Consider the following 16,089-nt stretch of genomic DNA (forward strand, 5'->3'; position numbering starts at 1 on the left):
GTGACCCTACTAGTGGCAGAAAGAGAAATCTGAGATGACTCAGGATTTAGGATGGAAATGGGAATGGATCTTACCACCCATTCCACTCCAAGGGAGAATTAGCCTTGTGATCCAAGACTGAAATTGCAGACTTTGGGGAAGAGAAATGAGTGCTGTATTGAAACAGCACGAGGGGGAAATCCTGACAACACCGTTACTATCCAAACTGTAATTCTATTGACATACATCAATGATAATCTGTTCTGGCACCATTCATTGTTTTGTCCTATAGAAAAGTGGGGAAGTGCCTGATGGAAAAGGCTCTCAGCAGAAATCACTCAAGCACTTTCTACTTTTGTCCCCATCATAAAGAAATGGAAATGAAGGGGGATTTCTAGTCACTGATTTTGACTGTAATCTTTGAAAAGACTCGCAATGTGCCTTGGGTTTATGAGCAGGTACATTTTCTTCTCTTACAGCCCCCTGAAATTACACCTCTCTCCCACACAAACCGCATAGGCTGCATCTCTTGCTTCTTCTGCTGAAACATGACCCAGAGTAGTTTTGGCTGTTGTCACAGAGGCAGTTTCTCTGCAGAGAATATGGTCTGGAACGTCTGTGAGCGTGGTCTTGGGTATTCCTGGCCAGGTCCTTAAAACCACAAACAAGAAATTTTTTAAAAACTTTTTGGTGGAGGAGGAGGAAGGGAGTAGAACGATTTTACTGTTAGTTATCCCTAAAGAGGAAATACAGATTTTTTTTTCCAGAAAGAAATCTCCACAAAAGCAGAATCTAGATTAATACTTGCCTTTCATATTCTTAGCCTGGGAGTAGGAAATTTAGTTATTAAAAAAAACAACTAGAACAAAAAAATGCTTTGGTTTTTTGTTATGTGCAAATCCCATTGATTAATATGTAGTCACATGATCAAAACAGGTGGGGTTTGTCCCGAGGTCGGCATTCCCCCCCTCGCTGAAGTACATTAGTTATGAGAGAAACGACATCGTAATTGTTGTGGGTAGAACGTAGGAAGTTCAACAAGTGTTGTGACATCAACAAGTATACTAGAAAATTGTGTGGACAGTACCCGGAAGCATTTTTGACAGAAAATGTGCAGAGAAGCATTCAATATATATTAGTGATACCTGCTGCCACGTTCAGTTAACGGCTTAACGTCATGGATCTCTAAAGAAAGCCCAGCTCGTTTACGACGGATTAAGGTGGAGATCTTCTCTTTTGGCATTTCAATTCCTGGGACACAGCAAAGGACAGACTTAGTAACAGTGAGACGAGACCAGCTACATGCTCCAAGGCAACTGTACAAAGCTGGAAACTTTTAGTTTTCAAGAGGTAACTTTGCAAGAAGTCAGTGGATCATCTGAATTCTTTCCTTTCATAGTACTCAAGGGTCTCCTATTCCTAAACCTCGTCACCAGGGCACAGAAATAGTTTTCCAATTGACCCTAGAGCCCTGTTAATAGCATCCTGAACTGCCATGTGGTGAGACTGAGGTGCTGGAACATCCTAAGGGCCAATTCTGGTTTGGTTTGATCACAAGACCCATACTAGGGGGTGGCAGGGGTAAAGATTCTGGGCTGCTTGGGCTGCAAACTAGTTAACAGGCAGCCCTGGGAGGCAGCTGTAATTAGAGCAGCCGGGGGCTGTACCAGCCCCCATGGCAACTTAGAATCTTGACTGCACAAGCCACCATTGGACTCTCACCACTTCCTCCCCCTGGTCTGTGCTGCATCTCCAAGGGGCACAGCACAGAACCTCACCTACAGTGTCAGTTAGAGAAGAAGGGAGATGCAAATATGTCACTCTCGAGAACTAGATCTGAAACCACAAACTCTAAATTTTTACAGGTAGTTAGTCTGATAAGCAAGCAGATTAGCACCCATCCAAATCTCTGGGTACTTTATACAAAACTTAAATTGCATAAAACTTCCCTTGAAGCCTTTGGACAAGGAACACTATAAGAAAAAATCAAGGGATGACCACATTTGGCACAGGGCCGCCCGGGGGGGAAGTGGGACAATTTGCCCCAGGCCCCGGGCCCCGCAGGGGCTCCCACGGGAGCTTTTTGGGGCCCCTGGAGCGGGGTCCTTCACTCACTCCGGGGGCCCTGGAAAACTCTCATGGGCCCGGGCCCCTGGAGCTTCTTCCGCTCCGGGTTTTCGGCAACAATTTGGCAGCGGGGGGGTCCTTCCGTTCCAGGACCCGCCGCCGAAGTGCCCCGAAGAGCCGCGACTGGGGGTCCTTCCGCCCTGGGATCCGCCGCCGAAGTGCCAGGCCCCCGCTGCCGAAGAGCCCAGGCCCCCTGAATCCTCTGGGTGGCCCTGATTTGGCATTACAAGTTATTCAATATAATGAAATACAACTATGAAAAGCAATAGTCAGATGCAATTCTAGAAGGAATAGTGCAGAAGATTACTGCAGGAACTCTATTTCTCCTTTTAACAACATTTTACTGAAAGCACCAAGAAGGAAGTGGAGAACTGGGTAAGTGTTCCATTCAGTTGACTTACTTGCTACTTGTATATCATCAACGGTGATACTTTCATCTAACTCCAGAAGCAGGTTTTCTGTGAGGCTAGCTAGCGCAGAAACAAATTTTTGGGCACACTCAGCAGCACAGGCCTGTGGGGACACAGTTATCAGTTAGGACTTGAGTATGAGTGTAGATGGGAAAAGTTCTCCCTCCAAAGAATCTCATCTCCTTTCAGAGCAGCTCTGAAGAGTTACACAGCTCTCCAACCTCGCTTTTGTGCAACAGCTACAGAGCAGCACTTTATGAAAAGCTCACAGAGTGGCCTCTCTGGAATGCTCCTAATGCAAACACATCACTGATCAGATTGATGTCGTCAATTATAAAATGGCATAAGAAGATCTGTGTAGTTAGACAGAATCTGCCCAAAGAGTTGCACGATAGGTTTAAACAGAAAACTGAAACATCCACAGGGAAAACACTCATCACCTGCTGCTATTAAGATTGCTAACCAGGAGATGTCACCATTACTCCATTCTCACATGCCGTCACTACAACACTAGTTTCAGAACCAAGAATATTATCATTATGGGAGTAGACAAATGCAAGTTCATCCTTTCCTCAGTTTGCACTGTGAATAAATACCCATGGGAACAACAGATTGACTACAATCTTAGGAAGAAAGCATCGTCTAGTGGTGACAGCACAGAATTAAGAGCCAAAAGATAGCGTCTTTAATGGGGCTGCCTAAAACTAAAAATCTTTTCCAGTTCACTTTTAATGGGGAGGTAAAATGCACCCTAAACTCCAACCTCTGACCTTGAGCAAGAAATCAAATAGGTTCTAACAAGCCACAGTCTAGCATGTCACTCATACCTGCAGTGTCTGGGTGTTAAGGAGTATCCCATCAGCTTGGTCTTTTTGTCTTTTTAACTCCTCCTGGCACAAAACCTCCAGCTGGGGTAAGTTGTCTGGGTGCCCCAGAGCTGGACGCAGTTTGTTCTTGTTCTCAGCCTTTAATCAAACAAATACATCACTAGCATTTTCTGTAAAGAATGTGTGGCTAGGTCCTAGAGAGAAAGAGGGATGAATAGAAACACAACTCTTTTGTGTATCACTAGTTACAGGGTGGCATGCTCCTTAATGGCTAAAGGCCTGGGGCTAGCCAACCTTAGTTACTAAGGAGATACACCTGAGCAGGGATCAGCCGATTCCCCTATAAAGAATAGCAACAAGCTGCACAGAGAGAATCCCCAGGTAGATCAGAGTGGGGACAGAGAGATGACAGAGGGTGAGGGAAGCAGGTAGGCTCCAGCAGAGAACCCTGAGACATCAGTGACATTGTGACACTTCTTAGGGGTCCCCCGGGTTGTGAGGCACCTCACTACCACCTGCCCTTAGCATGTACCTTGTTGTACCTACTGTGGGTCAGACCCTTAACTCCACCGGCCTCTGGCAGCACTAGCACCGTCCTCCAGGCCTTCGCAGGCCTTGCGCTCTCTGTACAGGTTAGCGATAGGCACACAACACCACCCGAGACCTCTGAGCATTCCTCTGGAGTGCCCAGCCCCGATCCACTGAATATTCACAGAACTTCCAGATTCTCTACTCCCAAAGGAATAGTGCACACAAGCTTACTAGTGTCAACTAAAGACCACCACTCTGCTTAACACAAAGCACTTAGAGATATTTATAGTGAAAACAAGAATAAGTTTTTTTTAATCAGAACAGAGATTCATATGGACAGCAAGTAAAAATACTGGAAACAAAACACAATCATAACATGCTTTTGAAAGCCTGAACTTACGTCCAAGTTTAACTATTCTAATTAAAAATATGAGACTGAAACTAGGAAATGAAATCAGGGGGTGGTTTAGGAGTCAGTGGCATAAGCAAGCAAATGAGTTTAATGTAAATGACAATAACATGTTCTGTCACACAGCGGATACTTTATACCAGCATGCCCATAAACCAGACCTTTGCATTGTCCCATTCTTCCAGCTGTTCTTTGAAGAGTTGCCGGATCTGATCAGTGGAGTGTCTGAGCTGCTGCTCATGCTCTTTAAGAAGGCTGTCGATAACCAGATGGGAGACACGAGGGAGTTGTTCTTCAAACAACTTCAACTGATCCCAGAACTCTGGTGGAAAAGGCAGCCACAGGAAGGTTTGTGTCACATACAGACATTGACGTCAAGGAACCAGAAACCAAACAAACTAATGTATAGTACAGGGGCAGGCAACCTGTGGCACGCGAGCTGATTTTCAGTGGCACTCACACTGCCCGGGTCCTGGTCACCAGTCCAGGCGGCTCTGCATTTTAATTTAATTTTAAATGAAGCTTCTTAAACATTTTAAAAACCTTATTTACTTTACATACAACAATAGTTTAGTTACATATTATAGACTTATAGAAAGAGACCTCCTAAAAATGTTAAAATGTATTACTGGCACGCGAAACCTTAAGTTAGAGTGAATAAATGAAGACTCAGCCCACCACTTCTGAAAGGTTGCCGACCCCTGGTATAGTATAAGTGTCAAAAGTGACTGGAATTTTCTTTCACACACACTCCTCTTTGTGTCCACTGGCCCAGGACCAGTGGTTGGTGACACATACAGGTCCTGAAGCATTTGTACGGGTCTTTCAATTAAATATCTTTGCAATGGTCTTTCTCAGATAATTTTTGTACCTGACAGCACCCCAGTTACAGGTAATTGGCCCAATTCTGGTCCCACAGTTAATGAAAGTATTGCCACTGACTGGAGTGGAAACATAACTAGGCTTTAAAACTCTGCGCAGTTTGAAAGCAGAGATTCCAGCCTTTTCAATGATAACAGGACCTTAAATTTATACTAAGCCTACTCTTGTTCCTTCTTCTTCCATTGGCATAGGCCCAAGAATGAATTAAGAAAACTCTGGACTTCTGATCATTTCAGTTTTCAATTCCAATTGATACATATGACAAAGTATTAGGTCCTAGGATTTTACCTATTAGGCAGGAATTATGGTAGTCATCCGTCTGGCTCTGATAAGACAGGAGCTTCTGCCCAAACAATTCTGCACAATGGTCAAATGTCTCTTGCAGATATTCAGGCCTCGTGATTTGATGCTTATCCTTTCGGTAAAACTCCTTTGGAAGGTAAAGACGTGGTAAAGAAAAGGACTTGACAAAGTGTCCAATCTAAGAGTCACCACTGCGAACATATCAGTACAGTGGATCTTTAGGGCTTTCAGCCTCTCCTTCATTCTGTGCCACCTTTATCCGCCCCCACTTGAGCTTTACCAGCAGCTTTGACCTGAGCTCAGAGTGGGAATGTTTGCTGAGAATGCAGATTCATTACCAGACATCAAGCGTTTTGTCAAACCTCTTTCCCTTGTAACTAGATCACATCCAGTCTCTGCTCTCAGCTTTCCCAATCATCTTGTTATGAAGGTGATGTTGGAGTCTCTGAATTCATGACACTGAGATGTGGTTATGGCCATTAAAAGCAGGGCATTTTGGTATATTTATAATAGGCTGTGAAAAACTGAGACCAAGACTTTTTCACCTCCATTTTGTCTTAATCTGCGCCTACCGTCTGACCCTGTTACAACTAACAGAGTTTGAGTTGTGTGGGTAGTGAAGCCTTTCTATCACATAACTATGGCAGAGGCATGTATATTCATCCACACCTGCTATTCAGCCAAACAGGGACGGTATAAAGTTTAGTTATTGTTTGTACAGAACTTTAAGATATAAATGCCAATGCATGTATTAAGTATTATTATTATACACTGGATGCACTAATAAAGTAAGAAAAATTATTGTGGCGCTCCAATGCAATATAGTAGAGCCAAATTGCTATGCTACTACAGGAGTGAATCCGCAATAGTAGAAACTGACTGCAAAAAATAAAGTTTTCTTACCTCAGCAAGATACAGCAAGGTATCATTACCCTCCCAGAGAATACAGGTGATAATCCCCTTAAAATGACTGAAACCAAAACACAATGACAATCCAAAAAGTACTTGGTACTGGGAATATTTCTGACTTTTTAAAACATTTTATCTCATTGAATATGAGAAGTAAATATATTAAAATAATCATAAATACAATGTAAATAACATATATTTGTTCATGTTGCTGTAAGAATGCCTAAGATGACCCCAACCCTCTTGGTACAGCTCCTCTTCAAAGCAAGCAAAGACAAGCGTAAAAGGCACATACAAAAGCCCATGCAGAAAATATTAGGTGTAGCATAAAAAAAAGGCAAAACCAGGTAAATTTCTACGCTAAGGGGCATACATAATATAGTTCTATAGCTTCCATCATTATGCTTTTTGACAGGTTTCCACCCCTTCTCCTTTTGTGTCCCACCCCTTTTTATCCAATGCATCAAAGGATATAAACCAACTAGACCTATAATTGACACTTCACATTTATCCCATTGTCATTAAGACTGTGCAACTGTCTAATCTAGCTTTACAAAAATTGCAATTTAACTGTGTATTGGATCAATACTTTAGGAAATACAGAGCAAACTTACTCAGATTCTTTAGGCTTCTCGCCGAAGATGTGGAACTTCTTGTCAATTCGACCTGATCTGGAGTATTTTTGTATGCTGAAAAGGCAAAGATTTTCTACTTTATTCAAAAGAATTCAGACTTTTAATACATAGTCTCTCCCTCCTCTCCCCGTCAGCTAGTTGTTTATGATACTACGGTCATATAAACTTTATCAAATTAAAAAAAAAAGCTGTGAAGATTTTCATGCTCCACATTTAAATAACATGAAAATTATCATCTGATGGAGATGTTCTCAGGATTCTGCTTCCTATGGGCCCTCCAGATCCTCCCTTTCCTGACCTTCCTTTAGAACAGATGATCCAATACAAGATATTACCTCACCTTATCTCTCTAATATCCTGCGATCAACATTGCTACAACTACACTGCATACAGATTAGCATCTAGCCACAAAAATGCCCATTTAATGTGTCTAAGAGCCAAGTTGAGTTTCCACAATAGGACATCTAGTTTAGGCACCCACATTCAAAAATTACGATACCTGTGCTGTCTGTGCTATCTATCAATAATATACAGACACATCCATATATTTGGAAATTACACTCTGTTTTTATATTACATACACACAACTTTGTATAGCATCAACCTGCATCCCAAAACACTTTGTATTAACTGAAATAGGAGAGAGAGAGAGAAATTAATAGGTAGAGGTGAGGTTTGAGATGCAATTTTAAATGAGAGTGAGCTGATAAGGCACAAATACACAGCGCAGCTGTTCCAGATGGTAGGCACCCTGGGGAAAAAGCTCACACCAACAGCAGTGAGAATGTGTGGGAGGATGGAAGGCAGGCTAGTGTTAGAGGGACGTAGACACAAAAACACACACAAAAGATGCTGGAGTTTCTCTTTCCATAGTCCTTACCTCCCCACTGAGAACTTTTTGCTTACAGAGGAAGACATCTTGGGTCCTACAGATAAATTGCCATAAGGAACAGAGTTCCGGGGACTTTCAGCATGCAGATTTGAAACAGAAGCTCTCTGTGCTGTGGGAGCCTGATAAGTGGCTTGATAAATCGGCTGATAAATGGGTTGATATATGGGTTGATAAATCGCTTATAAGGAAAGAGGAAATAAATTCTGTAAGCCAAATTTGAAGTCATTTCTATACATTTATACAGCATGTGTTTTCATTTCCATGCTGAGTACTGCTAACATTAATTGACACTAGTGAAGAGAAAACATCAAGATGTTTCTAAATTGGATTCAGCACCCAGAAGTCTAGGTGCTAGTCTATGCAGGATGTAGGTATGCTGTCCCAGCAGGTGCCCAGGGAAGGGCTTCTTGCATCACCTTTGGGTAGGGAAGAGGTATGAACCTCTGCCATTCCTGGCTTCCCTCCAGCCCCATCCCATCAATATGCTCATGGGAAGAGAATCTAGAAACTAGGAGCTGCCTTCTGCACCAGATGCAGGCCCAAGATCCAGGTATATCTCACAAGGTGAGAAAGGGCTCAGGGGTTTCATTCCCTTGCAGGGCCATTTAAGACAAGGGCACAATCCAGCCACAAGAGAATAGTCTGCTTCACTGTGTTTTGGTATTTCCACTTCGGGTCCTGAACTAAATTAGGAACAAAAGCAAGTGGAAAACATACAGAGTAGTTAAGCAAACAGTTTCTGAACCTCAGAAAGGTTTAGATGAAGATATGAGCATATTTTTGTCTCATCCAAACCAATTTGTCCCTGCCTGATTTCCTGCTTCTTTCATAGGAGGTTGGGTTAAACTCTGGTGTGAAAAGTGAAAGCTGAGAGCTGTAGCCAGAGAAGAAGTCCAACTTGAAGTACTAAGTGACCTGAGTTTGATGGCCTCAACTCAGCCTCCAGTGACTGTGTGTCCTTATAAAATTACCAGGTGTTTGACACAAATGGCAGTGTCTGCTTAAGGAAGGCTCAGAAATGAGCAGGTATGGCTAGCCCAGAGTGGACTCCCCATGTCAGAGGGAGGCTATTGATTAGGCAGCCTGAGAAAGCTCATATGGCATCATGTTTAGGAGCAAGGCAAGGATGTGGGAAGAGGGCTTACTCTATCACTGGATCTCCATCATGGGGACCTTTTCAAAGTGCTGCATGGGGTCTAGCTCTAAAACTCCTGTTAACCTCCATGGAAGTTATACGGAGAGCCGCCACTTTCAAAACCTCAGTGGAATTACGTGAACAGCTGTCACATACACTTTACCTAAACCAACATAATCCTTCATTTAAAACAAAACAAAAACAAAAAAGAGAGAGAGAATATCACTGCCTTCTCCTAAGGGAGTATATATGCACTCACATAAAGATATAGGGGATAAGTCTTGTCCTCTGTACACTGGCACATATGGTTGGAGACAAAGAAAGAGTGTGTAGGGGGCCTCTTTCCTTCTCATGAGCAGCAGGACAGGATTCATCCAAACCTTTCCAGACAGCACTAGGAGATATGGCTATCCAGTATGTTTCCCTACACACCTTATCTCAAAGGATGTCTGGTGCGCACACACTCAGTCAACTGGCACGTATGACGCAAACAAGAAAAAACGTGGCCTGTAGTAGGCTGATATGTACTTTATTCCTGCTCAGAGGTATAAATATATAGTCACATATTAAGAGTTGCCAGTTAAAATATATATTTATTTCTGTCAATCCATAAGAAAGAGAACTTCAGCAGTAAAAGGACTGCATGCATACCTCCTGCTACTGACTGTGAGCGATCATCTCTCTCATGCCGCAGTTCTGGAGATTTCTTGGGTTGCTGAATTCTGAAACAAAAATTAAGAGCTATGTGGCCCAGCTACCAGTCCTCTATCATTGTCATGGTCTGAGAGCACTTTAATCTCTGAGATACTGCCTAATGTTAGGGCTAAATTTACAAATGCATGTCTAACTGCAATAATTTGCATGAGGACAATTCAAATGATCTAGTATAATTGGAAAACAGAAGTTTCTGCAAGCACAATTGTGCACTCAAACATGTTACTGAAAAGGTCTGGAGCTTGCCACTCCACACCATCCACTGTCTAATTATTCATTAACGTTTATACATTTTCCTCATATTTTTACCTTTATGTAACATTTTAATTCAAACAATGCCCTTGAAGCCAGAAAACTAGTAGTCAGTTAACATCTATTTTTACAGCACTTTAATTGAACTAGTGAAATTTAGTTGAACTAGTGAAACCTGAGCCGTTCTTTGTAGGTGACAAATCTAAGGAATTCTCACAGACTGAAGTGTCATTAGAGGAGGTTTTGGAATTAATTGATAAATTTAGCAGTAACAAGTCACTGGGACCAGATGGCATTCACCCAAGAGTTCTGAAAGAACTCAAATGTGAAATTGTGGAACTATTAACTATGGTTTGTAACCTGCCCTTTAAATCAGCTTCTGTACCCAATGACTGGAAGATAGCCAATGTAACGCCAATATTTAAAAAAGGGCTCTAGAGGTGATCCCGGCAATTACAGACTGGTAAGTCTAACATCAGTACCGGGCAAATTAGTTGAAATAATAGTAAAGAATAAAATCGTCAGACACATAGAAGAACATAAATTGTTGGGCAAAAGTCAACATGGTTTCTGTAAAGGCAAATCATGTCTTACTAAGCTATTAGAATTCCTTGAAGGGGTCAATAAACATGTGGACAAGGGGGATCCAGTGGACATAGTGTACTTAGATTTCCAGGAAGTCTTTGACAAGGTCCCTCACCAAAGGCTCTTACGTAAATTAAGTTGTCATGGGATAAGAGGGAAGATCTTTTCATGGATTGAGAACTGGTTAAAAGACAGGGAACAAAGGGTAGGAGTAAATGCTAAATTTCAGAATGGAGAAGGATAACTAATGGTGTTCCCCAAGGGTCAGTCCTAGGACCAATCCTATTCAACTTATTCATAAATGATCTGGAGAAAGGGGTAAACAGTGAGGTGGCAAAGTTTGCAGAAGATACTAAACTTCTCAAGATAGTTAAAACCAAAGCAGACTGTGAAGAACTTCAAAAAAAAGATCTCACAAAACCAAGTGATTGGGCAACAAAATGGCAAATGAAATTTAATGTGGATAAATGTAATAAATAATGCACATCGGAAAAAATAACCTCAACTATACATACAATATGATGGGGGCTAATTTAGTACAACTAATCAGGAAAGAGATCTTGGAGTCATCATGGATAGTTCTCTGAAGACGTCCATGCAGTGTGCAGCGGGAGTCAAAAAAGCAAACAGGATGTTAGGAACAATTAAAAAAGGGATAGAGAATAAAGACGGAGAATATCTTATTGCCCTTATATATATCCATGGGATGCCCACATCTTGAATAGTGTGTACAGATGTGGTCTCCTCATCTCAAAAAAGATATACTGGCATTAGAAAAGGTTCAGAGAAGGGCAATTAAAATGACTAGGGGTTTGGAACGGGTCCCATATGAGGAGAGATTAAAGAGGCTAGGATTTTTCAGCTTGGAAAAGAGGAGACTAAGGGGGGATATGATAGAGGTATATAAAATCATGAGTGGTGTGGACAAAGTGAATAAAGACAAGTTATTTACTTGTTCCCATAATATAAGAACTAGGGGCCACCAAATGAAATTAATGGGCAGCAGGTTTAAAACAAATAAAAGGAAGTTCTTCTTCACACAGCGCACAGTCAACCCGTGGAACTCCTTGTCTGGGGAGCTTGTGAAGGCTTGGACTATAACAGGGTTTAAAAGAGAACTAGATAAATTCATGGAGGTTAAGTCCATTAGCTATTAGCCAGGATGGGTAAGGAATGGTGTCCCTAGCCTCTGTTTGTCAGAGGGTGGAGCTGGATGGCAGGAGAGAGATCACTTGATCATTACCTGTTAGGTTCACTCCCTCTGGGCACCTGGCATTGGCCACTGTCAGCAGACAGGATACTGGGCTGGATGTACCTTTGGTCTGACTCAGTATGACCATTCTGATGTTCAAATTCTACCACTAAAATTGTGACAGTACGATAGTTTAGGTTGTGAAATATCTCCCTCAAGAAGAGGCAGAAATCCCATTGCTTGGGACTTTTAAAACTAGAGTGGACAAAACACATAAAAAAGTACTGCATATAAACTTCTCCATCCTGCACTGGCACAGAAATGGCCCGGATGATTTAAATTCAGTGGGATCTTTATGTGCTACCAGAACACAAGTAATAAATATGTATATGAATTGCTTGCACTACATCCTGTGCACAACATGACAATAAGACATACATATAGTGAGCAAAAAATTAAATAAGTTAAAGGAATAACATCTTTAGGCACTGAGAGCATTTACTTACTGGAGTAAATTTTTGATAACGCTTACTGCTACATCATCAATTACTGACTTTCCAATTCTGCTTGGATTCAACAATGGAACATTATCTAACCCCATAACCACCATCCTACTATCCTCTTTGAGACTCTCTGATCGGACTGCAGCCGCAATGGAACCTCGTAATGCAAACTCTGTCTGAGCTGCGATGGGGTCCTGGAAGTGGAGGAAAACAAAATCAGATATTACTAAAGAGAACAAGCAGTTAGTTATACTATTCCATGGAGGTGCCGGCTACCAACCCTGTTGCCCCACAGGCTAGATGAAAGTGTTTTATAACTTAGGCCTGGTCTACACTACGATTTTAGGTCGAATTTAGCAGCGTTACCTCGATTTAAGCCTGGACCCATCCACACGATGAAGCCTTTTTTTTCTACTTAAAGGGCTCTTTAAAACGATTTCTTTACTCCACATCCGACAAGGGGATTAGCGCTGAAATCGGCCTTGCCGGGTCGAATTTGGGGTAGTGTGGACGCAATTCGACGGTATTGGCCTCCGAGAGCTATCCCAGAGTGCTCCACTGTGACCGCTCTGGACAGCGCTCTCAACTCAGATGCACTGGCCAGGTAGACAGGAAAAGGCCCGCAAACTTTTGAATTTCATTTCCTGTTTGGCCAGCGTGGTGAGCTGATCAGCACAGGTGACCATGCAGAGCTCATGCAGAGCTCATCAGCATGATGTGCACATTGCCGGGGCACATAGCCCGGTCCGTACTTTGTGAGAAGACTATGTCCATGTCTATGTCCTCATTACTCTCGTCACCATGCTGCTGTCGCCTCTTTGCCTGGTTTTGCTTTTGCAGCTTCTGGTTCTGCGCTGACAAAAGGCGTGAAACAATTGTCTGCTGTTGCCCTGACAGAAGGAGGGGCGACTGACGACATGGCTTAGAGGGAATTAAAATCAACAAAAGGGGTGGCTTTGCATCAAGGAGAAACACAAACAACTGTCACAGTACGGCCCCTTTCAAGGATTGTACTCAAAACCCTGGGTTTAGCAGGCCGTTGATTTCACAAAACAAATCAGGTCAATTTCTTGTTTTGAGCCACTCCATCTATCTTTTACATCTTAGGCTGGCAGCAGATGGTGCAGTACGACTGCTAGCCATCGTCATCTCCTGGATGCTCGGCAGAAGATGCTGCATTACGATTGCTAGCCATCATCATCTCCTGGCTGCTCACCAGAAGACGGTGCAGTATGGCTGCTAGACATTGTCATCTCCTGGGTGCTTGGCAGAAAATGGGAATGACCTGGCTGAGTCACTCCCATGTCTGCCCAGGTGCCCCAACCGACCTCACCGAGGTCGGCTAAAAGAGCACCCAGGAGTACGATGATGGTGGCTATCAATCGTAACGCACTGCCTGCTGCCAAAAGGCAATGAGCTGCTGCTGTGTAGCAATGCAGTCCTATGTCTGCTAGCACCCAGGAGACGTACGGTGATGCCCAGTGAGCTGAGGGGACTCCATGCTTGTCGTGGTATGGTGTCTGCTCAGATAACCCAGGAAAAAAGGCGCGAAACGATTGTCTGCTCTTGCTTTCACGGGGAAGGGGGAGACTGACTACATGTACCCAGAACCACCCGCGACACTGTCTTTGCCCCATCAGGCATTGGGATCTCAACCCAGAATTCCAATGGGCAGCAGAGACTGCGGGAACTGTGGGATAGCTACCCACAGTGCAACGCTCTGGAAGTCGACGCTAGCCTCGGTACTGTGGACGCAGTCCGCCGACTTAATGTACTTAGAGCATTTTGTGTGGGGACACGTACAATCGACTGTATAAAAATGATTTCTAAAAAAAGACTTCTATAAATTCCACCTAATTTCATAGTGTAGACATACCCTTAAAAACATTTCCAATCGATTTTTCCCCTTTCTGCAGCTATGAGAGATTGAGAGTTAAGTATTACTATAATTATTACAAGCAATCTTCAGATAAATATAATTAATAGTAATGATGCCTTCTAGTTTACAAAATAAAACGCTCTATAAAGAAGAAGTACCAACCAATAAGGAAGATTAATCACCTAATACAAAATCTGCTATCCAGTCAAAACCTTCAGCAAGTACATCTAAAGAAACTTTTAAAAACACACTCAAACACAAGCACAACCTCTCATTAAGGATCATCTCCTACAAAGTGCTGAGCATCTCCTGAGTTGTCCTGAGCACCCTCAACACTTGGTAGCCTCATTGGCGGTTGAAGGCACTCAGTACCTTGCAAGATTGGGCCCTATATCACCACCTCTTGGGCAGCTTGTGATCATTTGAAATTCAATAGCATACGTACATTTTACATGAAAAATCAAAATATGGATTCTGAAAACCTTTTAAAATACAGGAGTAATCGAAATAGTTTGCATTTGAACAGTAAAATTCACCCAAAGATTATATAAAATACAGAGATTCCAGCTAATGTTATCTTACAGTACAGAAGGGGATGGTTGTATTTACCAGCAGGCAATTGAGATACTTGCTCCTTTTTTTCAGTTCTTTCATCACACGTTTGGCAAAGTCATACAGTTCTTCGGAAGTCACAGCCTAGTTAAAAAGCAAGGATAATATGGATAGTATTTTGCTCAATATGGTAGAAAATTTAGAATGTACCAAACATGTTGACATATCACATCTGTCTGTTCAAGATGTTTCTAATCTGTTCTATCACTTTTGTATCTAGGCTGGCGTGGAAACCAGGGGATCAATTCATTGCCTATAAAAGCTGATGTTTTTCTTTTTTGAAAATAATTTTGAGTATGAATATGCTTCTCAGGAAAATGAAGGATTAGTGGTTTTAGTGTCTCTACCAATGCAACTTCTCATGACACTTATCAGCTGTGATACAGTAGGGGGAGCAAGCATGGAGAAGGTGTTAACCTGACCCCGTCACTGAAAAAACACTAAACAGCTTAACATGATTCAGGATTTTGAGTACAGAGACCTCGGCCTGCTTAACCAAGGGCAACAAATGTCATTAAAAATCATTATAACCTTTTTATTAAAGATACAGAAAAAGGAAGGAAAAACAATTAAATCATTTAAAATGTAAAATATTAAGAAAAGTTTTCATTTTAAAAATATCCCTTATTCTTTTTTTAAACTGTAGAGCATTCTTGTAGTCAGAACCTCCTGTTTGACAGCCTTTTAGATGATAATAACTGTCCTTTTGGGGGAAGAGAAAAAACTAGCTGAGATGGTCTGGAACTGATGTTGCTGAAATCCAGTGCTGTTTCCTTTAAGACTACACAAAACAAACACACACAGAAGGGGACAACAAAGACAGAAAATGCAGCATCTGTCTCTGGTGATGACTTTCACCTGCAACCTCACTGCCAGAGAAACACATGGCTTCATCAGCCACTCCAAGACCTGGCAAACATCTTGTTTAGGGCATTGGTTTTAGCTGCCTCATTGGTCATGGGCTCACAGCAGTGTTGTGATAGAGATAGTCTTGGTCAGCTAAGTCAGACTCTTATTAAACAGAAGGCAAAAAAGAGAGATATAGGAAAGAGAAGAAATAAGGTGGGGAAGGTAAAGGACACATGACACATTCCAGGTGTTGATGTGTGGGTCCCTTTTTCTGGCCTAGTCTGGCCAGGACATCTCTCGGGATCAGGTTGACGAAGGCCCAACGGTATCATGGTGGACCCTGTGTCACAGGAGATGATAGGAGTGTCAGCCATAATGATAAAGCTAATTCCTTTCAGTCTACTTCCATCCTGACATCTTCACTCCCTCCCCTGTCTCTTTGTAAGGACAACCAAAAGGGAATA

At 42.3% G+C, this 16,089-nt stretch overlaps 1 protein-coding gene across 5 annotated transcripts in view; it reads right to left on the reverse strand.

Annotated features, from left to right (window-relative positions):
• CCDC180 (coiled-coil domain containing 180) overlaps positions 1–16,089 on the reverse strand; it is a 45,523-nt gene that overhangs the window by 1,120 nt on the left and 28,314 nt on the right. For 3 of the 5 annotated variants that reach the window (XM_039507130.1, XM_039507131.1, XM_039507127.1), the window contains exons 26-37: positions 14,774–14,860; positions 12,289–12,479; positions 9,691–9,761; positions 7,893–8,082; positions 6,992–7,066; positions 6,372–6,438; positions 5,454–5,595; positions 4,445–4,605; positions 3,344–3,481; positions 2,508–2,619; positions 1,125–1,230; positions 492–630 (exon numbers count right to left, since the gene is read on the reverse strand). In XM_039507130.1, coding sequence (XP_039363064.1) covers positions 492–630; positions 1,125–1,230; positions 2,508–2,619; positions 3,344–3,481; positions 4,445–4,605; positions 5,454–5,595; positions 6,372–6,438; positions 6,992–7,066; positions 7,893–8,082; positions 9,691–9,761; positions 12,289–12,479; positions 14,774–14,860 — 1,479 coding nt within the window. Of the gene's footprint in view, positions 1–491; positions 631–1,124; positions 1,231–2,507; positions 2,620–3,343; positions 3,482–4,444; positions 4,606–5,453; positions 5,596–6,371; positions 6,439–6,991; positions 7,067–7,892; positions 8,083–9,690; positions 9,762–12,288; positions 12,480–14,773; positions 14,861–16,089 lie in introns of those variants that run through there. The other 2 variants (XM_039507133.1, XM_039507132.1) reach the window with 2 other exon arrangements.

The sequence above is a fragment of the Mauremys reevesii genome, linkage group 19 (genome assembly GCF_016161935.1).
Source record: "Mauremys reevesii isolate NIE-2019 linkage group 19, ASM1616193v1, whole genome shotgun sequence".
In the NCBI taxonomy this organism is placed as follows: domain Eukaryota; kingdom Metazoa; phylum Chordata; order Testudines; family Geoemydidae; genus Mauremys; species Mauremys reevesii.